At 42.3% G+C, this 26924-nt stretch overlaps 1 protein-coding gene across 2 annotated transcripts; it reads right to left on the reverse strand.

Moving 5' to 3' along the window:
* Window positions 1-1215: 1215 nt before the first annotated feature.
* Window positions 1216-21115, reverse strand: ccdc103 (coiled-coil domain containing 103). Of its 2 annotated transcripts, none has more exons than XM_059638741.1 (4): window positions 21003-21115; window positions 19837-19988; window positions 13759-13888; window positions 1216-3082 (listed from the first exon to the last, which is right to left on the reverse strand). In XM_059638741.1, the coding sequence occupies exons 2-4, from the start codon at window positions 19977-19979 to the stop codon at window positions 2624-2626; spliced, it is 732 nt and encodes a 243-aa protein (XP_059494724.1). In that variant the 5' UTR covers window positions 19980-19988; window positions 21003-21115; the 3' UTR covers window positions 1216-2623. The 2 variants fall into 2 exon arrangements, with proteins under 2 accessions (XP_059494724.1, XP_059494723.1); XM_059638740.1 differs by lacking the exon at window positions 21003-21115 and adding an exon at window positions 20783-20995 and having other exon boundaries at window positions 19837-19987.
* Between the last annotated feature and the right edge of the window lie 5809 nt (window positions 21116-26924).

The following is a 26924-nucleotide window of genomic DNA, read 5'->3' on the forward strand; positions in this document are numbered from 1 at the left end:
AAGAACCTTTTGATCATTAGTCCAGGCTTCTAAATTAACTCAGGAAACAAGTCATTATGATTTGGTGGCACGGTGTCTCAGTGGTTGGCAAGTTTGATTCCTGCCTCAGGCAACCAGTTGGACCAAAGTAAATGTGAATTCAATGAGCCTCTTAAAATGAGGTGTGAGCTGGACACAGCAATATATTGAGCATGCTATGTGCAGTTAATGCCCAAAACAAGGTTTGTGATTTGAGATTACAAGGAATGTAATTGAAAAACCGTAGAAATTAAGTTCTGAATCATCCTAAGCAAGTCAGTTTAAAAGGAACAGAAAGAGTACACAGCAATGAAATGACAGAATCCCTACAGTGTGGAAACAGGCCCTTCGGCCCAACAAGTCCACACTGACCCTCATAGCACCCACCCAGACCCATCACCCTACATCTTTTCCCTGTAACCCAGCTAAACTACACATCCATGAACACGACGGGTAGTTTAGCATGGCCAATCCACCCAGCCTGCACATCTTTGGACTGTGGGAGGAAACTACAGCACCCGGAGGAAACCCACGCAGACATGGGAAGAATGTGCAAACTCCATACGGACAGCCACCCAAGGGATGGAATCTAACATGGCTCCCAGGCGCTATGAGGCAGTAGTGCTAACCACTGACCCACCATGTCACCACCTCATTCCTAGTCTAGATGCTCAGACGTAAACTACGAAAGCTGCAGTATGAAAGAAAGTGCTGGAATGAATGGGTGCAGCAAGATAGATACTTACCTCTTATCCCTTATGGAATGTCGTTGGCAAGCCAGATAAGAACACTTGCCTGTGACGCAGGCTGAGCTACAACATAGTTGCAATGGTTGGGTGAGGCATTTTCTTTTGAGACTAGGCTGACGGACATTGGAAGAAGTGTGGGGACAAAAATAACACTACAACCTGAACAGTCCCTAGGAGAAGCCACTTTAACTTCAGGCAATTTCAGATAGACTACATTCAATATGCCTGGACTCACTGTTCTATCCATTAATGAAGTCAAAATATCATTCCCTGACTTCTAGAAAAGAAACTATTCCAATCGCAATCTTGATTATCAGAAAATTCACACAAAGAAAATTACAAAAAAAAGTCAGTGCTGCAATCAAAAACTTTATTTCTTTTTTTCTAAATCAAAACTATTTTTTAAAAAAGTAGACGAAGATACTGACATTTGCAGTAAACACCCAACAGTCATCAAGAACAAATCTTATGAATAAAATTTCTATTATTTGTTAGGATTAACACATTTTTAAAACAAAATATAAATCACGGGATCTGCTCGGAAAGAGCAGAGCTCAATCTCACCATCGACCCACCCACAGACTACATCTGCCCACTGCCCAGCTGCTGCCTCAGCATATTGCTATGGAAGAAAGTACAGCTTTCTGTTGGATGGCCAGAAACCTCCCAGAATGGGAATGAGATTTTCACAGACACTTTTGCTCTTCATCATGAGCATAAGGTATTTCCAGTGGAACTTCTCAAGCTTTCCAGCAGCATACCGAATCAGGAACATCAGAAGACAATGCAAGAGTGGGATGGATGAGCCACATTGAGCAGATAACTCAAACTGGATTATGGGAGCCAGGGGCCAATGCCTGGTATTGGGGGACAAGCCAAAAATCAGGGTCCAGAGAGAAAACTGATGTATGCAACTGAGAGTGTCAAAACCAAACAATTACTCCTGTGTACAAAATTATATAGTGTTCCCCATTATCTGTACAAGATTTTTGTGCGAAGAGACCTATTATAATGAGAAGCTTCATGCAATGATACTTAAAAAACTTTAGAAATCATATATCAAGCATAAATGGAAATCTTACTAATTTCTTTTTCTTGATGAACTTATGAAGGTATTCAGCATTTTATTCCCTTAAAATGCCAAAAACCTTTAAATACCTCAGCAGACAGCCTCAAAGTCCAGCCTCTGCAATGCAGTGTTAACATTACCAGGAATGAATCCAGAACTAGAGCAGCTCAAATACTTGCAATGGAACCTGGCTTCTTCTAGCTTGCAAGGTAATCCAGACCTACCCAAGCCCCAAGAAGACACATGATGACCAAGATACTCACGGCTAATCAGTCTCAACTCTGCTGGTGTTGCGTATATTCATGCAAATGTAAGGTGACCACTACATGCCTTAACCATTAAAAATTAAATAATTCCAGTTATTAGTGATGGGGTGATTACTGTTTACATTGTGCTACAGGATAAAAGGAAACTGAAACACCAATAAAAACAAAAAATGTTGCAAAATGCAGCAGATCCACAAGTGCCTAAATGACACAAGGGACCTCCTTATTTGGCTCATAAATAAGTGAGCTGATGTTTTGGAAACATGGGGACATTACTAACAAATGGGTAATGGTTAATCAGTTTGGCCGATGTAAGCAACAGCCCATTTTAAAGGTATACATTTTAAATTGTGGAAAGTGTATTTTGTTGAATGGGCAGAAGGGGATTAATTTGAACAAAACAACCACCTAAAAGGCAAACTCTCCCAACTAACAAAATTCACGTTTTACTTTGTCTGAAGTGATGGAAGAATCATGAGTGTGTGAAATGGGGATAAATCTTCCAAGGTGCAGTAACTAGGCTAGCTCAATTTGTATGATTCCATTAATTTTTGTACCATTGCTGTATATACCACCTCTGCAGCACACTCCTTTTTTGCAGCATCTTTCACACCTTCCAGCTCTTCTTCACTGCACATCCATGGGGAGCCATCCAAAGCCTGTTGCAGCATTTGAAATAACTGTATGCCTTTCTCTCTTTCGCTGCTGCTCAGAAAATCCACATTCAGGTCAAACCGCTGGGTTTGAGAAAGATGCAGCAGGATCCAATATACTGCCTGGCCATCTGTTGATTGGAAATTATTGCAAAGGATGATGAGGAACTCACCAAGATATCCAAATCCAATTTCAGTACGGAATATATTCCCCAAAAGCTGGCCACCTAGGTTGAGAAGGAGACTGTACTTCTCTGCTTCAGTGCTGTAGTATCTTCTCCAGTCACGGTTAAACTCAGCAGCTGTCTTTGGCTGGCAATGCGAGTGCTAGGTTTTAGGAAAAGAATGTGAAATTGGTTTCAACCCAAAAATTAAACAAAAATGTGATTATGCCTACAAATGTTGAAAGGAAATTTACACCCATAGCAGAAGATGTGCACATGATTCATTACCATCTTGGCAAATACACTCAGAGGGACCATGCAACAGCCAGTGTGAAAAGTACCAGACTAGTAAAGGTAGAGCTGTTCTTCTGTGACTGAGGCTAAAACATTCAGTTGCAAGAATGTGGGAGGTGGTGGTGGGGTGGGGGGGGGAGTGGAGCAGGGAAGAGAGAAAGAGAGAGAGTTCTACTTTGCAAATAACCATGCCCAATTAACAAAAATTTAACGTTAGATACACAAAAAGCATTGCACTGACCAGTGCAAACCTCTTGAAAACGTAGAATTCGCAAAAAAGATGACTAAACCTCCGAGGGGAACAGGAAGGAGAACTGAACCCAAATTTTAAAGTGCATAAGGCAGTTTGATACAACTTAAAACAATTCAGCTCCTTTACACCCGAGCTTGACGGCCACCTTTTCCATCTATTCATATATCAATGCAGCCTGATGACTAGCTTTTAGGAAGCATGGGAGGGCGACATAAGTGTCTCCCTCCCTATAAAAAGGTACTGGGCTCATTTCTCACATGAAACAATTTGGGGAAGCAACTTATGAGTAACCATGGGGACATAACTACACTTTACCAACTCAATTACACGTAGCCTATTAATAACAATATACTGGCTTCCATTCACTGTATTTTAAACATGCACAAGTAACACTCCTGCCACCTACTTCCCTTGATAACAGATCACCTAGTAAAATACCTTCAAACTCAATTACAATGCAACAAACAGACTCAATTTGTTTTTGGTGGTGACTTCAAAAGGATAGCTACAGATATGCAATTATTATCTCTGATCATAAGTAGCACATCGCTTATGCATTGCTTCTATAAATAATGGAGACAAATATTCCCAGAGATTCACTAACTCTGTGGTAGATACAACAAAGAAATTCAAAATCACTACAAGAAGTTAAGCTAAAAGAGAAACTAAATGCAAACTTGGAAATTGAAAAATTGAAGTGGCAAAGGCAGCAGAAGTGAAAAAACATTATGATGAAAGAATTGGCGTGAACTTGGAAATTGGAAAGAGCCAGTGGAAATCATGCCTGGTAACTTTAAAATTCTTTGAGGTGGTATAAAGCAAGGTGGATAACAGGGAAGCAATGGATGTAATATATTGGGATTTCCAAATGACATTTGATTCACCAATTAGGCCATTCAGTAAGATAAAAAGTCATGGTGTTGGGGTTGTAATTAATGTTGTAAATGGCTAATCGAAAACAGATTTGGGATAAAGGAAACATTTCCAGGGTGGCAACCTGTAACTAATGAAATGCCATGGGAATCAATGTTGGGGCCACAATTATTTATTATATTAATGACTTTGATGAAAGAAGTAAATGTACTACGTCAATTTTGCAGATGACATTTAAATAGGTGGGAAGGCAATTGTAAGAACGGCACAAAGAGTCTGCAGGGTTGCATTGGTTTGGTAAGTGAACAAAATCCTTGCCGATCAAATATAATGCCTGTAAATGTGAGGTTATGTACTTGACAGGAAGAACAGAGGAGCTGAAAATCATTTAAAATGGAAAAAATATTGTAGAAAGCTACAGCAAAGGAATACAGGCATCATCATGCATTGATCGCAAAAAGTTAGCATCCACTGCTGATTGTCAGAAAAACCCAACTGGTTCGATGTCCTTCAGAGAAGGAATTCCGCAATCCTCACTTGGTCTGGTCTGGCCTACACTTGACTCCAGACCGATAGCAATGGGGCTGACTCTCAATTGCTCTGAAATGGTCTAGCAATTGATTCAGTTGTATTAATTGCTACAAAGACACAAAGAAATGAAACCAGATGAACCACCTGAGAGCTACCTGGCACTGGAAAAGGCAACGGCAGAAGCAGCCCTGTCAACCCTGTAAAGTCCTCCTTACTAATATATGGGGCTAGTGAGAGCGGTCTCACAGATTAGTCAAGCGACAGCCTGATATTGTCTAAAAGGTATGAGTCCATGATAATGACAATGTCCCAGACATCACTATCACCACACCTTAATATGCCCTGTCCCACTGGTGGAACGAACCCAAAAGGTGGCAGTACAGTAGCATACAGTCACGAGGAAGTTGCCCTGGGAGTCCTGAACATTGACTGTAGGCCCCATGAAGTCTCATGGCTGGAGGTTAAATATGGGCAAGGAAACCTTCTGCTGATTACCATGTACTGTCCACCTATTGACTGACGAATCAGTACACCTCCATGTTGAGCAACACTTGGAGAAAGCACTGAAAGTTGCAAGGGCACAAAACGTACTCTGGGTAGGAGATTTCAATGTCCATCACCAAAAAATGGCTTGGCAGCAGTTCTATTGATTAAGTTGCTCGGGTCCTAAAGGAATTAGCTGCTAGACTAGGTCTACAGTAGGTGCTGAGGGAACCAACAAAAGGGGAAAACAAACTTGACCTCATCCTTATCAATCTGCTAGTTGCACATGCATCTGTCCATGACAGTATCAGTGAGAGTGCCCACTGTATAGCCCTTGTGGAGAGGATGTCTTGCCTTCGCATCGAGAATAACCTGCATCATGTTGTGTGATACTACCACACAATGGGACAGATCTCAAACAGATCTAGTAACTCAATGAGTTGAAATTGAAAGTGAAAATGAGATGTCAAAATGGTGAATCTACCAAACAGGACGACTTGCGTGCCAAACAGCATAAGCAATCCCACAATTAAGGGATCAGATCTAAAGCTCTGCAGTCTTGCCACATCCAGTCGTGAACGGTGGTGGACAATTAATAAACTCACTGGAGGAGGCGGCTCCATAAATATCCCCACCCTCAACGATGGAAGAGCCCAACACATCAGTGCAAAGATAAGGCTTAAGCATTCATGGTAATCTTCAGCCAGAAGTGCCGATTGGATGATCCAACTCAGCCTCCTCCAATGGTCTTCAGCATCACAGATATCAATCTTCAACCAATTCGACTTACTTCGTGATCTGAAGAAACAATTGGAGACACTGGATGGTGCAAAGGTGATAGGCCCCGACAACATTCTGGCAAAAGTACTGAACGCTCGTGCTCCAGAACTTGCCACTCCCCTAGCCAGGCATCTTCCGGTACAGTTACAGTGCTGGCATATACCTGACAATATGGAAAATTGCCCAGGTGTGACCTGCACACAAAAAGCAGGACAAATCCAATCTAGCTAATTACTGCCTCAGTGTACTCCAAATCATGTGATGCAAGATGTCATCAATAATGACATCAAGCAGCACCTGCTCAGTGACGCCCAGTTTGGGTTCTGCCAGGGCCACTCAGCTCCTGACCTCATTACAGCCATGGTTCAAACAAGGACAAAACAGCTAAATTCCAGAGGTGAGGTGAGAGTGTCAGCCCTTGACATCAAGGCAGCATTAGACCAAGTGTGGCATCAAGATGCCTCAGCAAAACCATACTCAACAACTGTCAGGGGTAAACTGTCCACTGGTTGAAGTCATGCTTGCCATGTAGGAAAATGGTCGTGGTTGTAGGAGGTCAGTCACCTCAGCTCCAGGACATTTATGCAGGAGTCCTTCAGGATAGTGTCCAAGGCCCAACCTTCTTCAGCTACTTCAATGACCTTCCCTCCACTGCCGTTGATTGCACAATGTTCAGAACCATTTGCGACTCCTTAGATACTGACACAGTTCATGTTCAAATGCAACAAGATCTAGACAATATCCAGGTTTGGGCTGACAAGGAGCGAGTAACATTCGTACCACACAAATGCCAGGCTATGACCATCACCAATAAGAGATAATCTAACCACCGCCGCTTAACATTCAGTGGTGTTATCATCACTGAATCCTACACTATCAACATTCTGGGGGTTACCATTGACCAGAAACTCAACTGAACTCACCACACAAAGTGGCTATAAGAGCAGGTCAGAGGCTAAGAATACTGTGGCAAGTAACTCACCTCCTGACACCTCAAAGCCAAAGCAGAAATGCTGTCTACCATCTACAAGGCACTAGTCAGGAATGTGATGATGTACTCTCTACCTACCTGAACAGGTACAGCTCCAACAACACTAAAGAAGCTTGACACCATCCAGAGAAAGCAGCTTGCTTGACTGGCATCATATCTATAAACTTGCACCCCCTTCACCATGGATTCTCAGTAGCAAGTATGTAATATCTACAAGATGCACTGCAGAAATTCACCAAAATTCCTCAGATAGCATCTTCCAAACCCACAAGCACTTCCATCTAGAAGGACAAGGAAGCAGACACATGGGAATGACACTATCTTCAAGTTCCCCTCCAAGCCATTCACCACCCTGACTTGGAAATATATCACCATTCCTTCACTGTCGCTGGGGTAAAATCCTGGAATTCACGCTTAATGGTGTTGTGGGTCAACCCACAGCAGGTTCAAGAAGGCAGCTCATCACCATCTTCTTAACAGCAACTGGGAAAGGGCAATAAATACTGGCCAGCCAGTATCACCAACATCCCAAAAATGAGTTTTTAAAAAAAGTGGAAGTTGCTGGAAAAGCTCAGCAAGTCTGGTAGCATCTGTGAAAAAACGATAATTCTGATTTTTTCTTCACAGATGCTGCCAAATTTGCTGAGCTTTTCCAGCAAATTCTGTTTTTTGTTTCTGATTAACAGCACCTGCCTTTCTTTCTGTTTTTGAAAGTGTTCAACAGGAAAAGGGACGGCAAATGGAATGTTGGCTCTCATTTCAAAGGAAATTGAATACAAAACTAGGGAAGTCTAGCTAAAACTACACAAGGCACCAGTTGGAGCTCAGCTGAATACTGAAGTTTTGGCCTGCTCATCTAAGGATACATTTACTAGCACTGAGATAGCCCAGAGAAATTTCGGGAGGCTGATCCCGGATATAGAGGGGTTGTTGACTTGGTTGGGCCTGTACTTGGAGTTTAAAAGCACAAGAAGTGACCTTATTGAAACATACAAGATCCTTAGGGGCTTGACAGGGTAGTTGTGGAAAGGTTCTCTATCGCAGGAGAGTCTAGGATCTGAGGGGTTCAATCTCATTTCAGACAGAGACGAGGAGAAATTTCTTCTCAGATTCTGGCTCATTGAAGTATATTCAAGGCCGACAAATTTTTAAATCAGTAAGGGTATCAAGGCGGGAGGAGAGAATCCAACAGCAATATCAAAAGGAAGTACTGGTTAGATTGGCTCATGATCTAGAAAATAGTTTTCTTTTGGTAGATGGGATTAATGGAGAAAAACACCTTCCCTTGGAGAAGCAGAGGCTCAGCATCCAGCTCTGAGGAAACAGCCCACACAGAGTTCAGGAAAAAAAAACTAGAGTGACAGAGAAAATCTGTAAATTCATCTAATGGTTTAAAACAAAACTGCTGCTAGGGACTGTCGGTAAATTGCTACATTAAAAAAAAAACTTAGCAAAGTATACAGTATTGGGATTGTTGACTTGCTCGCCGAGCTGACTTGTTTTTGTTCAGATGCTTTGTCACTATGCTAGGTGACATCATCAGTGGACCCTCTGATGAAGCGATGTTATTCTACTCCACTTGCAATTTATACAGTTTGGTCGGTTATGGTGAGTACCGTCATTTCCAGTTTTGATCAGGGCAGATAACCAAGACAGATCTCATGAGAATGAAACCAGAAGGCACAAACACCCCCCACTTCTATGGACTGCCTAAAGTACATAAACCAGACATCCCTCACAGGCCCACTGTTTCCCTGTCAGGCACACTGTCACACAAATTGACCAAGGACCTACAACACCAAGTAGATGGATCACCCCATTCTATCCACTCAACCCAAGATTTTCTCGACACCCTCAAGAACATAAAAATCAGCGACAACTAGATTGTGATATCCTTTGACAGCTTTATTCACATCAATTGACATCCCACTAGCTGAAGAAACAGTGGCCACATTACTAGAGGAAACAGCAACGCCAAATCAGCAGCTCCATTAGCAAAGACAACATATTTAAATTACTAGACCTATGCATCACCTCACTTTGTCTTTAATGGTCAAATGAAGAAACAGATCAACAGCACACCAATGGGGTCAGCCATCTCAGGGCTCCTTGCAGAAGCAGTAATGCAAAGACTAGATCACACTAATCTTCCCCACAATCAACCTAAACTGTGGATCCAGTACATAGATGATATATTTGTCATTATTAAATGCAACAAATTAGAAGAGACTCACCACCTCATCAACAGTGTATTCACAGGAATTAAATTCACAACGGGAAAAAAAACAATCAACTTTCGTTTCTGGACATTACAGTAATTGACAAAACGGGAAGTTCCAAACCTCAGTGTACAGAAAAGCTACCCATACAGATCAAATCCTTAACTTACACAGCAACCACCTCAATGTCCACAAACAAAGCTGCATTAGAACATTATTTAACCGGGCCAGGACACACTGCAACACTCCAGAATCATGCAGGAACGAGGAAGAACACTTATATAAGATCCTCGCTTTAAATGGAATTCCCCATAACTTCATCCACAGATGCCTACGAAACAGACAACAACAGGTGGACACAGTACGACCTAGCACACTGGCTACACTGCCCTACACCAAGAACATATCGGAACTGAAATCAAGACTAAGACTACTAGGAATCATGGTGGCCCACAAGCCCACAGCCACTCTACGATAAACACTTACAAGGATTAAGGACCCTATTCCCACAAAATACCATGCAATGACAGCCACAAGCATTACATCGGACATTCAGGAAGGAAACTAGCCATTAGAATACACGAACATCAGATAGCAGCAAAAGGGCACGACAAACTCTCTAATATCAGTACATTCAGACAATGAAGGCCATCAATTTAACTGGGACAAAGTAACCATAGTAGCCCAAGCCAAACATAAACATGCACAGGAATTTCTACAGACATGATTCTCCACCCATACTTCAATCAAACATATAGAATTGGACCCCATATGCAAACCCATACAGATCAAAACTGGAAATGACAGTACTCACCATAACAGACTGGACAGTATAAATTCCAAGCAGAGTGGAATAACATCGCTTCAATCGGAGGCTCCACTGATGTTGTCACCTAGCATTGTGATGAAACGACTGAACAAAAACAAGCCAGCTCAGCGAGCAAGTCAACAACCTCATCCACAATCCAAGCTACAGATCTTCGCCAAAACTTAAGTATACAATATTATTGTTTTTGAAGGTTGCAGTTAACTCGGAAATGAGTGAGTGTCAGCGTCAACCTAATAAGGTATCATAATTAGGTAAGACAAAATAGAATAAGACAGGGTAAAGTTAACATAAGGGTAGTAGGTTTAATTTAAGTCTAGCTCAGTCCTGTATGTTGCACAGCCTGTAGAATCATAGAGTCGCCAAAGTGTGGAAACAGGCCATTGAGTCCAACACGTCCATACAGATCTTCCGAAGAACATACCACCTAGACCCATTCCCCTTCCCTATCCCTGCATTTCTCACAGCTAATACAGCTAACCTACACATCCCTGGACATCATGGGCAATTTAGCATGTCCAATCGACCCAATCTGCACATGTTTGGACTGTGGGAAGAAATCAGAGCACCCATCACAAACCCACACAGACATGGGGAGAACATGCAAACTCCATACAGGCAGTCGCTCAAGGCTGGAATCGAGCATGGGTCCCTGGCATGGTGAGGCAGCAGAGCTAACCACTGAGCCATTGTGCTGTGGGAAATCATAGATACTCGAGGCAGTTCGGAGGATCATATGGGCAGGACATGCCACTGGTTTGATCAGCTTCAGCACCAGGCTTCAGAGCTTGAACACTGGCTGGAGGAACTGCAAGGCTGACAGTTGCGTGGAACTCAGAAGCACACTTCTAAAATGTAACCACCCAAAGTTTAAGGAAATGCAGTCAGAGGGGGAATGGGTGACCACCAGTCAGAATAAGGGAGGCAAGGAGGTAGTCAGGAAAATCCAGGAGTCTATTTCACTTGAGAACAGATTTTGTACTGGTAAATAATGACAGCTACTGAGATGAGGTGAAATCTCAGAGTGGTGAGCCTGGAGAATTCTCTGTCAGAGGAAGTGGTGGAGGCCAAAACATTGAATATTTTCAAGAAGGAGTTACATATAGTTCTTAGGGCTAAAGAAACCAAAGGGCATAGGGAGAAATCAGGAACAGTTAACTAAGTTGGATGGGCAGCCATGATAATATTGACGGCAGAGCAGGCTCAAAAGGCCAAAAGGCCTCCTCCTGCTCCAGATTTCTATGTTTGTGTGTGTGACAGTGTCCCTGGGAAGGGCAGCCAAGTCGAGCTGCACAAGACAGGAGTCGAAAGGGAAGAGATCAATAGTGGCTGGAGATTCAATAAAGAGGGGTACAGACAGACATTTCTGCAGCTGCAGATGTGACCCCATGGTGTTACCTTATTATAGCAGGGTCAAAGATGTCACTGAATGGCAGCAGAGCATTCTGAAGCCGAAGGGTGAATAGTCAGAAATCATGGTTCAGATTGGGACTAATGACAGGTGGGAAAGAAAAAGAAAAGACCTGCAACAAGAATTGAGGGTGCCAGGTAGCAGTTTAAACAGCACCTCAAAAGGTTGTATTCTCTGGATTACTCCTGGTGCCACACACCAGTAGGTATAGGAATAGGTGAATAAAACAGACTAATGGTTCTTCACGAATTGGAGCAGAAAGGAGGGTTTTAGAGTGCTGGATCACAGCAGTCATTCTGGGGAAGGCGGATCCTGTGCAAGTCCAATGGGGGTTATTCACTAATTTGGCAGGAGATGGAATATGGAGTGGATGTACAGTAGAGGGTGATGTACAGACAAGTACAAAAGAAGAACCAAATCAGCTTAAAAGATAATGATTTTCACCCAGACAATTGTGGTATCTCAAACTCACCACCTAAAAAGGTGGTAGACTCAGGAACCTTCATAACATTTAAGTAGTCTTTAAACAAACTACAGCATACAAAATAAAGCGCGAAGTGCCAGTAAATGGAATTCAGATAGATAGATGCTTGCTGATCATAGGATACAAATGGGCCAAGTGACTTTCTCCATGCTGTTAAAAGCTCTGATTCTAACTCTTTACAGGGAACTTTCATGCACTATTGAACTGTATGACCAGCACAAAAACAGGCCATTGACCTGACTGAGGATAAATGCTGACATGTCAATGTAAGCTATCTTCCATTTAAATTGAACTTTAATAACCAGCATTATCAATTAGCATTATTTTCACATGCACCATCCAACTGCCCCTTAAACACATCTATGCTATTTGCCTCAACGACTCTTTATGGTGGTGTGATCTATGTTCTAACCACTCTGAATAAAGAGATCTCTCCTCATTTGACTTTTAGATTTATTAGTAACTATCTTGCATTTATGGTTCCTTTAGACAGCATTTCTTGCACGGGAGGATAAGGAGAAAAAAAAACAAAAAGAGTTACTCTCATCTATCTTTGTATTGTCAAGCTACTTACCCTCATCTATCTCTTAAATATACAGACCAGTTACTTTTTTTTTGACTTTGCCAGTTTTCAGCTGCCTTTACACATTCAGGCCACTCAAAATGATCTATTGTAACACACTTCCTGGTATATGGTTGAAACATACTGTCAATGGGCTAGCAGCCTTCCCTTTAGCTCAGTGTACGTCACTGGGGAATTAAGTGAGCAAAAATTATGCAGAAAATACATTGAGAAGGAATTTTATTTTTCTAAATTTAAAACAAATGCAAGTTTATATCATGGAAGGATAGGCCTGCAATGAGATATACAGCTCTCCCAATGAAATACTGAGTCTTGCAAATTAGCCACCTCTGTTGGTGAGATCAGTAACTAGGAAGCAGCAGATACAGCCAGGATTCCTCACTCTTTACATTATGCATAAAGTTTACACATACAAGAAAGGTCAAACTTACTATAATGTTCCCAGTGTCAAAGCCAACCAGTATTTGAGGCAAGGGAAAGAAATGGGAAGAGAGGCCATTTAGCTCCTCAAATTAGTTCTGTCATTAGACAACAGCTGATTTGTATCTCAACATCATCTAGCCTTTTTGGTTCCATTCCCTTTCCTACCTAAACAAAATCACTACCTTGTTCATAGCAAAGCCGCATTTTAATCCTTTGATACAAATATAGGCAGTCATCAAAGCAGATTTGACTAAGGTCAGTTCACCCACTAATACAAAATGTGAGCTGCGATTAGAGTGATATGAGTCAGATTAGTTTCACCCAACTGACATGTTATTGAAACAATAAATCCTATTGATCTCAGCTCTGAAACTTCCAACTGACCTCAGGCTCAACAGCTTTTTGGAGGAAACAACTCTGTATTTTCAAACTCAGGTGGAAGTATGCTTCCTGAAATAATCCCCAAACCGTTAAACTCTAATTAAAGATTTTATCCCTTTGTTCTGGACAGACCAAAAACAGAGAATATATTCTCCCTATTTACCCTATCAATTCTTGGACATTTAAATTAGATTGCTTCAAATTGTGTAATGGTGAGCTTTAATGTTCCATTCAAGATGCATCATCATCTGACTTCTACAGAATGCTAGCTATATTTATTCCCACTGAGTGGCCATAAGACACTAACCTGGAATAGCCCCACCTGGACACTGTCCTTTATGCTTGTTGACTGAGCACATGAATTCCAGGGTTGTTTCCTTGCTCCCAAATTGTCTTGCAAGTCCAGGGGTTTCAGGTGTGATGCCAGCACAATATCCCTGCATAAAGTAGATACATTAGATTCATTTGCTGAGATTTGTCTGCCCTGAATTTTATGGCTTCTAATTTTCCTATTAGAAACCTTACAGTGGTCTGTGGGTAAGGAGACTAGGAAGTTGAGCACTCTCCCACAAGATCATGAAGTTTAGCTTTCATTCCTGACACATGTTCAGTCAAGGCACTGATGGGCAGAAATAAAACTGTAAAAGAAGGGCAAAAGAAAGTTTCTGAACAAGAACAGCTTTTAAGTTTAAAAGATACAACATTCACACCTCCACACCACGTCTCTCAATTCTTTTGCCATAAGTAAACCTTGCTACATCAATTCAGTAATTTCCCAGAAAGTGTTCCACCTGACTTTTCTTCCTTCACTTTCAATTTCCTGACAATCGTGTCCCAAACAAAAAGAAATGGAGCCACTGTTCCTGATCACTATTTTTTGTTGGAGATGTGGGGACATCAGGTAAAGACAAATTGCTGCTAATTCCCATAATTAAACAGCTTTTAAATATTTATAGTCTAGTGTCTCACATTTGCAGAAGAGATCAGAGGGCTTTTTTTTTGGTGTGCAGGTGAATGTATTTGGGAGAACAGGAGGTAGAATTGTATGGGGCGAGCTATACTGCTTTATTGAAAAAGAGTCAAAGAAGAGATTATAGAATCCCCAGCCTGTGTTGGGGTCCTATTACTTCCTATTTGGATTATATTCCCAACACAAGGCACTTTAGGGCAGAAATTCAAATTGGTTGAAAACAAATTTTCAGTATGACATGGACCACCTGTTAGAATGCTTATCAATGACATTCACTTATTCATTGGTGTTGAATTTCAGGTGGAATATACATCAGACAGCCATTCTAACTTCAATTATTCTGCCCTACTGCCCAAGATATTCCTCTGCTCCACTGCCTTCTGGATCATTTTCAAAATTATAGCAAAATGAAATAAGAATGATTAACATTTAATGCATCACCTACTGAAGTCTGCTGCACATTCAAGTGCAGTGTGCACATTTTCAGACTAAAAACTCAATTAACAGTTCAGGTGAAAACGACGGAGGATGTTTCAGGTCTTTGGGAACAAAGCTAGCCTGGCTCTTCTGGAGTGGTGCTCAGATACCAAAGAATTCTAAACCAAAACTGAAAATTAAATTAAGCCCAACAAGACATTCACAAGGTGCTTGATGGAAATAAAATTTGCAAAGCAATAGGGATGGGTGAGGGAAGTGGGTCAGAAGGGATTGCTCCATAGAGATCCAGCAATAGACTCAATGGACCAAATAGCCTTCTACTCTGCTATAAATGGCTCTAAAAACTCACAGGAAGTTTAGATTTAACAGTACAAGCGTCTGGTAACACAATCAATTTCTCCATGCCAGAGAAAAAAAGTTTAAACTGTGAAGTTTCATGCAAGCAGTTAATTTTTCCTTTAGATACTTGAAGTATTAAAATTTTCTTTTCATTTTTTTCCTCTCTCTATCAGAACTTTCTTTCTTTCCCTTCTCATTTGGTACTTAATTTTACTCTCATCCATCACATTTCCTTCTCTGTTGCCAATAGACAATGTTCAAACACTTAGCAGGTAAGACAGCATATGAAGAGAGAGCAAAGACATTTAACATTTCAAGCCGGTGATTTTGTTTCAAACCAGAACCTATTTTGGCGACTTCAATTGAGGGATAAACATTGACCCACTTAGGAAAACATTCCTCCTCCCCATCAAACGTCTGTGGTCAGCAAGGTTTTGGAAAGAATTCTGAGGGATAGGATTTATGACTATTTGGAAAAGCATAGCATGATTAAAGGGAGTCAGCATGGCTTTGAGTGGGGCAGGTCATGCCTTACAAATCTTATTGAGTTCTTTGAGGAAGTCACGAGACAGGTTGACAAGGGTCGAGCAGTGGATGTGGTGTATATGGACTTCAGCGAGGCATTTGATAAGGTTCCCCACGGCAGGCTCATTCATAAAGTCAGGAGGTATGGGATACAGGGTGATTTGGCTGTCTGGATTCAGAATTGGTTGGGTGACAGGAGGCAGAGAGTGGTTGTAGATCGTAAGCATTCTGCCTGGAGGTCAGTGCTGAGTGGTGTCCCGCAGGGCTCTGTTCTTGGGCCTCTGCTCTTTGTAGTTTTTATAAATAACTTGGATGAGGAGGTTGAGGGGTGGGTTAGTATGTTTGCTGATGACACAAAGGTTGGAGGTGCCATTGATAGTATCAAGGGCTATTGCAGGCTTCAGCGAGACATTGACAGAATGCAGAGCTGGGCTGAGAAATGGCAGATGGAGTTCAACCTGAATAAATGCGAAGTGATGCATTTTGGAAGGTCGAACTTAAATGCTGAATATAGGATTAAAGGCAGGATCCTCAGCAGTGTGGAGAAACAGCGGGATCTTGGTGTTCAAGTGCATAGCTCCCTCAAAGTTGCCACCCAGGTGGATAAGGTTGTTAAGAAAGCATATGGTGTTTTGGCTTTCATTAACTGGGGGATTGAGTTTAAGAGCCGCGAGGTTATGCTGCAGCTCTACAAAACCCTGGTGAGACCACAATTGGAACATTCTGTCCAGTTCTGGTCGCCCTATTATAGGAAAGATATGGAGGCTTTGGAGAGGGTGCAAAGGAGGTTTACCAGGATGCTGCCTGGACTGGAGGGCTTGTCTTACGAGGAGAGGTTGATTGAGTTCGGACTTTTCTCTCTGGAGAGAAGGAGGAAGAGAGGTGACCTGATGGACGTGTACAAGGTAATGAAAGGCATGGATAGAGTCAATAGCCAGAGACTTTTCCCCAGGGCAGGATTGACTGCCACGAGGGGTCATAGTTTTAAGGTGTTAGGAGGAAGGTATAAAGGAGACATCAGAGGGAGGTTCTTCACCCAGAGAGTTGTGAGCGCATGGAATAGTTTACCAGCGGTAGTCGTGGAAGCAGTCATTAGTGACATTTAAGCGACTGCTGGACATGCACATGGACAGCAGTGAATTGAGGGGAATGTAGGTTAGTTTATTTTGTTTTTGGATTAGGATTATTCCACGGCACAACATCGTGGGCCGAAGGGCCTGTACTGTGCTGTACTTTTCTATGTTCTATGTTAACAGGGGGCAGAGAGGAGGGTTCCTTTTCAGACTAGAGGCCTGTCACCAGCGGTGCTCCAGAGGGAACGGTTCCAGGTGCTCTTTCGTTTGTCACTTTATATAAGCGTTTTGGATGAGAATACAGACGGTGTGGTTAATAAATTCGTGGATGACACCAAAATTGGTGGCATTGTGGACAGTGAAAAAGGTTTTCTAAGACTACAAAGGGATCATAACCAAATAGGTCAAAGGGCAGAAAAACGGCAAATGGAGTTCAATCCAGACAAATGTGAGATACTGCATTTTGGACAACAAACAAAGGTAGGGCTTATACAACTAATGGTTGAGCCTTGGGGAGTGTTGTAGAACAGAGAGACCTAGAGGTGCAGGTGCATAATTCTTTGAAGTTTGCGTCACATATTAAGGGGGTGGTTAAAAAGCCATTTGGCATACCTGCCTTCGTTACTCAGTCCTTCGAGTATAGGAGTTGGGAATGTTATGATGCGGTTGTACAGGACATTTTAGAGGCTTCTTCTGGAATACTGTGTCCAATTCCAGTCACCCAGTTATAGGAAAGTTATTATTAAGCTGAGAGAGTTTCAGAGAGATTTACCAAGATGTTAAAATCGTATCAGACATAATGGGAAGTGCAGATGCTGCAGAATCCGAGATAACAAAGTGTAGAGCTGGATGAACACAGCAGGCCAAACAGCATCTTAGGAACACAAGATGTTGCTGGGTATGGAAGGTCTGAGTTATAAAGAAAGGATCAAGAGGCTGGGACTTTTTCCACTGGAGCATAGAAGCTGAGAGTCAACCAGTTAGAAGTTTATAAAATAATGACGTATAGACTTAGTTAATGGTGGCTGTCTTTTCACTTGGATGGGGCATTTCAAGCTTGTGGGCGTGCGTGTGCGTGCGCGTGAGATTAAAAAATGAGGCAAACTTTTTTTTTAAACACAGAGAGGGTGTTTCGCATGTGGAACAAACATCCTGAGGAAGTGGTGGATGTGGGTACAATTACACCATTTAAAAGACATTTGGATAGACACATGATTAGGAAAGGTTTGGAGAGATATGGGCAAGGAGCAGGCAGATGGCACTAGCTTAGTTTGGGATTATATTCACCATGGACTGTTTAGACTAAAGGGTCTGTTTCGTGCTCTATGACTCGATAATGGCCAAATGACTGAATGTAACTATAAGGCAGAGATCAAAGGGCCAAGTCTTACAGGTGATTCAAATCCATAATATCTGAACTCTTAGTGGAAATAAGGTAGTAAGCGGGATTGCAGACGAAAGGCAGGGGTAGGAAATAACGGTCTTATCAAATAAGTAACAAAGTGAAAGGAGGTGAACCCAATAATGAGAAAGTGCTCATCTCCAAAGAAATGATCTACCACTGAGACACAATGGTACCAGTTCTCTCAAAACAAAATCATGCAAGTCTGTCACCGACTTCCCACAATACTCTTTTCTCCTCCCAGTCAAGGCATGTTTCAGCACTCCATAATACCACTGTATTAAACAAGATCATAGAATCATCACAGAATCCCTACAGTGTGGAAATAGGCCATTTGGCCCAACAAGTCTACACCACTGCTTCGCAGAGCATCCCACCGAGACCCATTCCCCTTTCCCTGCACTACCCATGTTTAACCCACCTAACCTAAACATCGCTGGGCACTATGAGCAATTTATCATGGCCAATCCACCTAGCCTACACATCTTTGGACTGTGGGAGGAAACTGGAGCACCTGAAGGAAACCCACACAGACACAGGGAGAATGCGCAAACTCCACACAGACAGTCGCCAGAGGCTGGAATCCAGCCCAGGTTCCTGGCGCAGTGAGGCAGCGGTGCTAACCACTGAGCCACCATTCTGCCCAAAAAAAATTCACTGTGGGATTTGAACTGATGCCCCAGAATATTAATCTGGACTGGGTTACGGCCCTAGTGACATTACCACTCCACCACCTTAGGAAGATAGGAGCAAACTACTGCTGGAAGCTGGAGGCACACAGAATATGTGCTCTGACAGACAGCTGTCAATGTTGGGCATATCAACATGTCTGTTTTTGGAGATAAGCAGTTTTTGTTCACCTCAATCACATCACTGCATTGGGGATGAGAGGCAAGGGCTATATTCAATCAAACCGCTCCTACAAAAGGAAAAGATTTCTAGTCTATTTATTCCGGCAAACTCACCACTAGATGGAAAACAAACCAAGATTCATTCACGTTCTACCATTCTGGTGGCTGCATGATATATTCATTTGTAAATTTAAGTATTAGAGGCAAGAGGAGATCATTCAGCTCCTCAAGCTTGTTTTTGCCATCGGATAAAATGGTGGCTGATGCAATTGTGGCCTTAATTTTACTTTCCTGTATGCTTCTAATAACCTTTGATTCCATTGTTTATCAAGAATCAATCTAACTCAGCATTAAAAATATTCAATGATTTTGCCTCCACCTGTCTCGGAGAAAGAGTAACATCGACCAAACACTAATCAATTAGAATACAGATCTCATTTATGATAAAAATCCAGTGGTGGAGAACTTGCAGAATCACAGGTCAAAACATCAATTCCTCAGAAGTCTGTTAAACAAAGGTTTCAATTATCTCATAAAACATCATAAACATTGAAAATTTAATCGCCCAGAAATTGAACTACTCCATTGACTTTGCTGAACAGTGAGGCATTGGACCTCTGTTCTTATTTCTACTAAGCCAGTGGTCTGCATATTATAACCAGTGTTCAGTATTTCCATTCTCTGATTTTAAAAATGTGCCTCATGTAATCTAAAATGGTATAAACCCACTAGGCTATTGGCACCAATAATATCTGAACGCGAGCTTCAACACTGAATTTCTCATTACCTGAATTCCTCATATGATCCCACTTTCTGATGAATGGCCCTGAACTTTGCTTCATTTTCTCGTTTGTGTTTCTCATCAAGGAACAAGGCGGTTTCTAACTCTTTCTTCAGAGCCTTGAAATCAAGGGTGTCACTTTCCTCCATCTGCAGTGACTGGAGGGAACAGGAGGAACATCATAAATGACCAGCTGGTCAGGATACAGATGGTATTCTCCAGTCAGTTTGGAGACTGATACAACCAAAATTAACCAAAGGAACAGCCTGGGATCAGTTTCTGGTAGTGACTCAGATGTTACTTAGCATGGTGACCAGACATCTGAACTACAACCAGCCAGCTCGGCAAGTAAGTCAACAACCTTGGTGACTCTGAGACATGCAACTAGAAACCCAGCATCTGAATCATGTCTTACTCCGATTCAAACCCAGGGACTCATTCTCATGTAACAGCTGACATCAAGAGACTTATTTAGGCTAGATTAATTATGTACTGCTCTAGGGGCATCGCAATGGCTCAACAGTTAGCACTGCTGCCTCACAGCACCAGGAACTTGGGTTCAATTCCATCTTCATGTGACTGTCTGTGTGGAGTTTGCACAAAACCAGGAACCAGGGTTCGATTCCACCCCTTGGAATACTCCATACTTCTGTGTTTGGAGTTTGCGCATTCTCCCCACGTCTGCTTGGGTAATCTGGGGGTCTGCTAGGTGGATCAGCCATGCTAAATTGCCTGTGGTGTTCAGGGATGTGTAGATTAGGTGGGTTATAGGGGCATGATGGGTCTGGGTGGGGTGCACTGAATGTCAGTGTGGACTTGTTGGGCCGAAAGGCCTGTTTCCACACTGAGGGATTCTATGATTCAGCAGGAACCTGCCATCACTCCATATTTCAAGCTCCAACTAATTCTCCTCTTTCCCCTTACCCCACCTAACCTAACCGTCTCTGATTCAACTGGCCTTCCCTGTCAATCTCCTTCTTCCACTTCTTGGCTTCTTGACCCATTTCGCCTCTCAACAGCAAGTGAAGCCATTGCTCAGTCCAAAAAAAAACTCTCGACGTTTAATCTCCCGTCCCTTTCGATACCCGGTGTCCGGGGAGACTGCGAAGAAATAAACCGAAGCCGGCAGAAGTGTGTTGGCCGAGGCCTGAGGCCTGAGGCCCGGGGCTCACCTGGCGCTGCAACCGGCCACGCTCTACCTCGTGCAGTTGCTATGAAAACCGCGCCGGGCCGCCCCGCCCCCAGCGCCTTGTTGCCCTGACAATGGGGGTTGCCATCACGTGGTAGGGAGTCGGTGAGGCAGGTCACTCACTTTGAACCTGCATGAACGGGGGGGCCAGCTGTATTTAACTGGAGCCAGGCGCTGAAGGGCAAGTAAGGCTTTTTTCAGGGAAAAAAAACCCACTAACTGTAGAACTGCAATGTTACTGTGATTTCTGTGGATTGTGGCTACTTGATCGTTCAGTTTAGATGAGACTGTCAAATTGTTAACCGTGGGGTAGCATCATTACAACATGGTCCTCAATGAGTAAGGAATCGTCAACCCCATGGAATTAGATAATTTACAGAAACCGACCATTTGAAGCAAATGGATCATATTGATGTTTATGCTCCATCAGTTTCTTCCCATCGTCCACCACATCTTTTTACTCCTTTCTCCCTCATGCACTTGCAATGTGTCAGTACTCATCACCTCATCCACTCTATCTAGCAGCAAATTACACATACTATAGGTAAATTCATTTCTTATTAGAATTGTGAATGACTGATAAAATTGTACTTTCGACCGTAGTACTGGAATGCATAAAAGAGAAAACATTTCTTTGCTAACAGTCGTTAACTGCTTTGTAATTTTAAAGACCCTGTCACCTCTTTTCTAAGAAGTCCCTAACTTTTAAACAATTTCTTCAGTGCTTCTGAAACCATTTTGTGATATGTAGATAGCAACCTTACATCTGGTCTATCAGATGCTCAAGTAATGTCATTTCTCTGCTTTAAAATTTTGTTTCTCTGGAAATGAATGACAATGCTTTCTTTACATTTTCTGGTTTTGTTGGGTAATGTTACTAGATTTATTGACTAGTATCCTGGAAGCTGTTGATACTGGTTCTCCTGCATTGGTCTTCACCTTCTTAGGACGGCAGTCGCAGTGACTAACGTCCCACCGGCAGTGAGGTGCAAAAGTCCTACCACAACTAACATATAAGGGGGATGTGAGAAGCAGCAGAGGGTCTTAGGCCTCGAGAGGCATGCATGCAGATGAAGGTTGCATGCAGTCCTCCATGTGGTGAGATATGCTGCGTCCTGTTACTGAGAGCCATGCCTCCATCATTCATTCAGCCTCAGCATATACAGCATCTGGTTGAAAGTTCTGTGCCAGCTAACGAACCAGCACATTACGTCAAAAGGGAGTGCCTTCCTACCCAGCAACAACATCAGTCTTTCAGAACAGGCTAACCATAAACTTACATGACAGATAACAAAGCCATGGTCTCCATCCTTGGAAGTTGCACAAGTAATAGGGTGCCTTTGGCCTCTTTTTAAGTCATTGCTGCTAACTCAGCATCATTCAGATGCCATGGTTCAACTTACAATCATCAATGGCATGGTGCAATCTCCCTTGACTAGCATTTAAACCCTAAGCCTGTTAATTCTGCATGTATTGTAAATGGATGATGACATGATCACACATTATATGTAGCAGGAGTTAGCAAACCCACACCTTGCATTTACCCCTCCACTGACTTTTTCCCATCAAACTGACATTGACTCCTTCCCCCCGGGTGTTATCCCAGCCATTTTCCAGTGACCGTAATATGTAGTGGCAGGGAATGGAGCTTGTAGTATAACTGTTAGCTTTGTCATCAGATATCCCCCACCCACATAGCTTCCAGGCACCTTTTTACCTTGCACTACTCAAGAGCCCATTTCCACCATTCCCACCATGTGGGATCCATCATGTTGAACACTACCTCCAATTGTTCTCCCTGCCCTTAAGCCCCAGCATTAATGTCCAGAGGCCATGGTGGTGCCGCAGTCCCTTCCCATAGTCTACTATGCCTTCCAATGCTGTTCTGCCTACACCCTATCAACATTGAGCTTCTCCCTGTCACAGCCCTTGTCCCTACTTCTACAAATACCTCTGTTTCCCACCACCCCCCTCTCACCCAATTCCAGCCTTTTGCCCCCTCAACATCATTGGCAGTGATCTCCCCCGCTATAAAGGACAAAGTATCTTTGTATCAGCCTTTCAATGGCTAGTTGCTGGTCCAGCGCAAATCTTTGCTCCCAGAACAGCCTGCAAGTGGGACAGAGTAGATTGATGGTTAAGATCAAATGTCAATGTCTAAGGAAGAAGGTACACATGTGACGGACGCCCATGAATTGTTCCCTCAGATGTTGTTTGTTGGTGAGCAATGTGGAGGTGCCCCACAGCCAGCACTGAAGTGAAGTTTCCAGGTACCCACTGTAACTTCCATATCAAGTTTGTTTGGCACATTGAGTAAGCTAGGAATTGAGTTGCAGAGTTAACAAGGCTTTTAACAAGTCATAACCACCCCCCCCCCCCACCGCTTAATTAGCAACTTCCCACTGCCAAGGGAGAAGCTTGCTTTGCCCCTCAGCAAATGTGTAAAAATTGCACCAAATTACTCCTGATGTCAATATAGGCCCACCAGACCTCCTGTCTAATTCTGCCATGTTGCCATAGCCCAAGTCACTCAAGCCCATATAAAATTCCATATTATGTCTCTATTCATAAAGTCCGGAATTGTGGATGCTATCTTGATCACTTTCTGAACTACCCAGTCACCTTCAATGATTAACTTTTTAACTTTGTTTTCTTCACTTTTCTGCTTTGCACCTAACATTCTATACCTAGGTTCTATCGTACCTAACACAGTGGCGTACGTGGCGACTTATGAACTTTTCACTGTACTCATGTGAATACATATGACAATAAAGCAAATTCTAATTCATTCAAACTGATTTTACCCAAATAACGTTCATCTGCTCATGTATCTCCTGTAGGATTGTATCAATTACTCTATATTTCTTCTCCTTGTATTTCCTACCGAAACATACCACTTCACATGGGTCTGAATCAAAGTTTATTGCCATGTGTTCTTCATTCCGTCAGCCTGCTGATGCCCTTTTGAACTCTATCACTGTCCTAATCCAAATTTTGTGACATCTGCAAATTTTGAAATTGTGCCCTGCACCACTACTTAGCATGTTGCAGGGTCAGGGCAAAAAATAGTAAATCCAGAAGTGGATGTCTGTGGTTTACTGTCTTCTGACTGTTTCTTGGAGTTGGCTTAAAAAAGATATCTGGTTTTTACTGCTTTGCCCTTTTTGTTCCCTCATGAAGAAGCTGTTCTTAGGGTGCCAAATATATTCTTATTCCACGAACTGCTACTCTGCTGCATTCTGCATCATAATTGTTATCCTCTAAGAGCTGCAAATGTTTCTCAATTTCCCTCAGGAAAGAAGACAAAACAGAAGTGGAAAGTTTTCGAGGTGCTGCATCCTGGACTTCATCTTTTTCATGTCCAGATTCCACTTCCCCTTCAGTGTCAAGCTGTTGTAGATCAACTGTTGACAACATCCTCACTCTCCACTTCTTCAAATCCAATTTACTTTACAAGTTAACACAATGTTCTTTGATTCTGGGGAGCTCCTCTAACAGATCAAAGCCTTTAAAAGCTTGAAAAAAATCTGGGAGAAGCTTCCACCAAACTGCATGCAAGCAGTCCTTGTTGACATCACCCCAGGTTTCTATGATGATGTCAATCACATTCTTCTTGTTAAAGCTCTTGCAAAATTGAAGAATACTGTCCTTATTCCTCTCAATGGCTGTAACAATCCTCTTGTGTGCATCTTAAGTAATAAGCTTTAAAAGCTGTTTTGTACCCTAGTCCATGGTTTGAAGGAGAGAACTTGTGTTGGGAGTAGAAATAGCACTTTGATGTTTTCTGAAAGCTCACCAAACATCAACAATAAAGTCAGAAAAAATTTGCCGTGTCATCCAACCTCTTTGCTTGACCTAAAGTAGATGCCTGGACTAGACGTAACTTTTCAAGGCTCGCGGGTTGGCAGTGGTATTCCACCAGAGGCTTAATTTTTAAGTCTTCACTGGCATTGGCACCCAGCAGCACAGTCATATAATCCTTTGCCACCTTAAAGCCTGGAGCGTGTGGTTCATTCATAGAAATGTAGGCTCTTAATGATACTCACTACCAGTATAAATCTGTCTCATCCAAATTGAAACTTTGATCTAAGTTGTAGCCTTCTTCATCATTTAAATTTTTTACTCTGGGAGGAAGTGCCATTGTATGCTCCTTGTCTGCACTGGCAGCTTCGCCATAACTTTACATTCTGAAAAGCATAGCGGATCTTAAAACCAGCAAGCCAGCCACTGATAGCACTAAAGGCAGGCACATCTGTAGGATTGTCAGTCTTTTTTATTAGATCTTTATAAATTGATAAGGCTTTCTCTTTTATGGTGAGAAAGGTGGTCCCAGATTGCTTTTTCGTTTGATCTTCTATCCACACACTTAGATGCCACTCCATCTCCTCAGGTTCCTTTGTCAATGACTTCACAGATTTACTAGCACTCAAACTTGTTCCAGCAATACAGCTTGCTTTAATCTTTTCTGCATTATCTGTAATGATGCATAAGGTCGCCTCCTTTATTCCTGTTTTGCGAATTATATCAAATATTCTCTCATTACACTCAAAATGCTTTATAACATCTAGCTTCTCTTCAGTGTTATAGCCTTTCTTTCACATTCACCACCTGTAATTTTAACACCAGGACACTTATTGCTAACATTCTTGTCACTTTGCCCTCACTTCTTTTTAGGTAACATGGCAGAAAAAAACAAAAATCACACAGTACTGTACCTCTCACAGAAAGCGCTTCACAAAAAACAATTGCTGGTGTGGAAACTCTTTTGGCACTAACATTGTGCATGATGAAGAAAAAAACCTGCAAAACGATGATGTAATGTTGACCCATTCTCCTCAGCACACCAATGGAGTCGTGTTATAGCCAACATAAGTTTGGGTTTTAGAAATAGTGTTCCCCAATTTGTCAGTCCCATAAGAGCCATTTCGTGTTGCTGGAACAAGTGTTATAACAGAACTGACTGTATTCCCTGAGCTTAACTGCTTATTTGCTGCACAACTGGGCTAACATTCTGTGTTTCATGCACAAGTATTCCCAAGTGCCTTTGTGTTGCAGCTTTCTGCAGTTTTTCTCCTTTTAAATAATAATGTGTTCTTTGCTTTCCCTTCCAAAATGAACACCCTCATTTTTGTCGACATTATACTCCATTTGCCAACTAATTTCCCCATAATCTATCAATATTTCTGTAAACTATTTGTATCCCTCTCACAACCTACCTTTCAACCTGTTTTTAAGTTGTGTCCAAATTTGGCTATGGTACATTTGCTTCCTTCCTCCAAGTTACTCAAAGTAAGTTGCAAACAGTTGCAATCACATCACAGCACTGCTGTATGTGGAACTTCACTGGTTACAGTTTTTTTTTGCATGGGCTTCAACTTTGCAGTTAAGCATGTAATGTAGCACACTTAACTGAAGTCCATGTACATCATGGCAGCACGGTAGCTCAGTAGTTAGCACTGCTGCCTCACAGCGCCAGGGACCCAGGATCGATTCCACCCTTGGACAACTGTCTGTGTGAAGTTTGTATTTTCTCCCCATCTCTGCATGGATTTTCTCCTGGTGCTGCAGTACCCTTCCATAGCCCAAAGATGTGCAAGCTAGGACTGACCTATGTCATACTTGGAACCTCAGGAACAGACTGAGATGGATCATCTGCTCAACACTACAGTTTGAAGGTGATTTCAACTGCATCAGCCTTGTCTATTGTACAGGGTGAGGTGGCAGGCCAGCTCCTGTTGTCATACCCCAGAAAGAAAATGCCACTTTTACTAGCATTTTCTCCTGACACAGCTGTGCTGAACCAGGATCTTTCCCGTTTCCTGCTGTCCAAGTTCAGAATGAAAATCCAGCCTTTTGTTATGATTCCTGAGTTGAAATAATTTATGTAAATGATGGCCACCAAGAG

Source organism: Stegostoma tigrinum, chromosome 31 (assembly GCF_030684315.1).
Source record: "Stegostoma tigrinum isolate sSteTig4 chromosome 31, sSteTig4.hap1, whole genome shotgun sequence".
Taxonomy (NCBI): domain Eukaryota; kingdom Metazoa; phylum Chordata; class Chondrichthyes; order Orectolobiformes; family Stegostomatidae; genus Stegostoma; species Stegostoma tigrinum.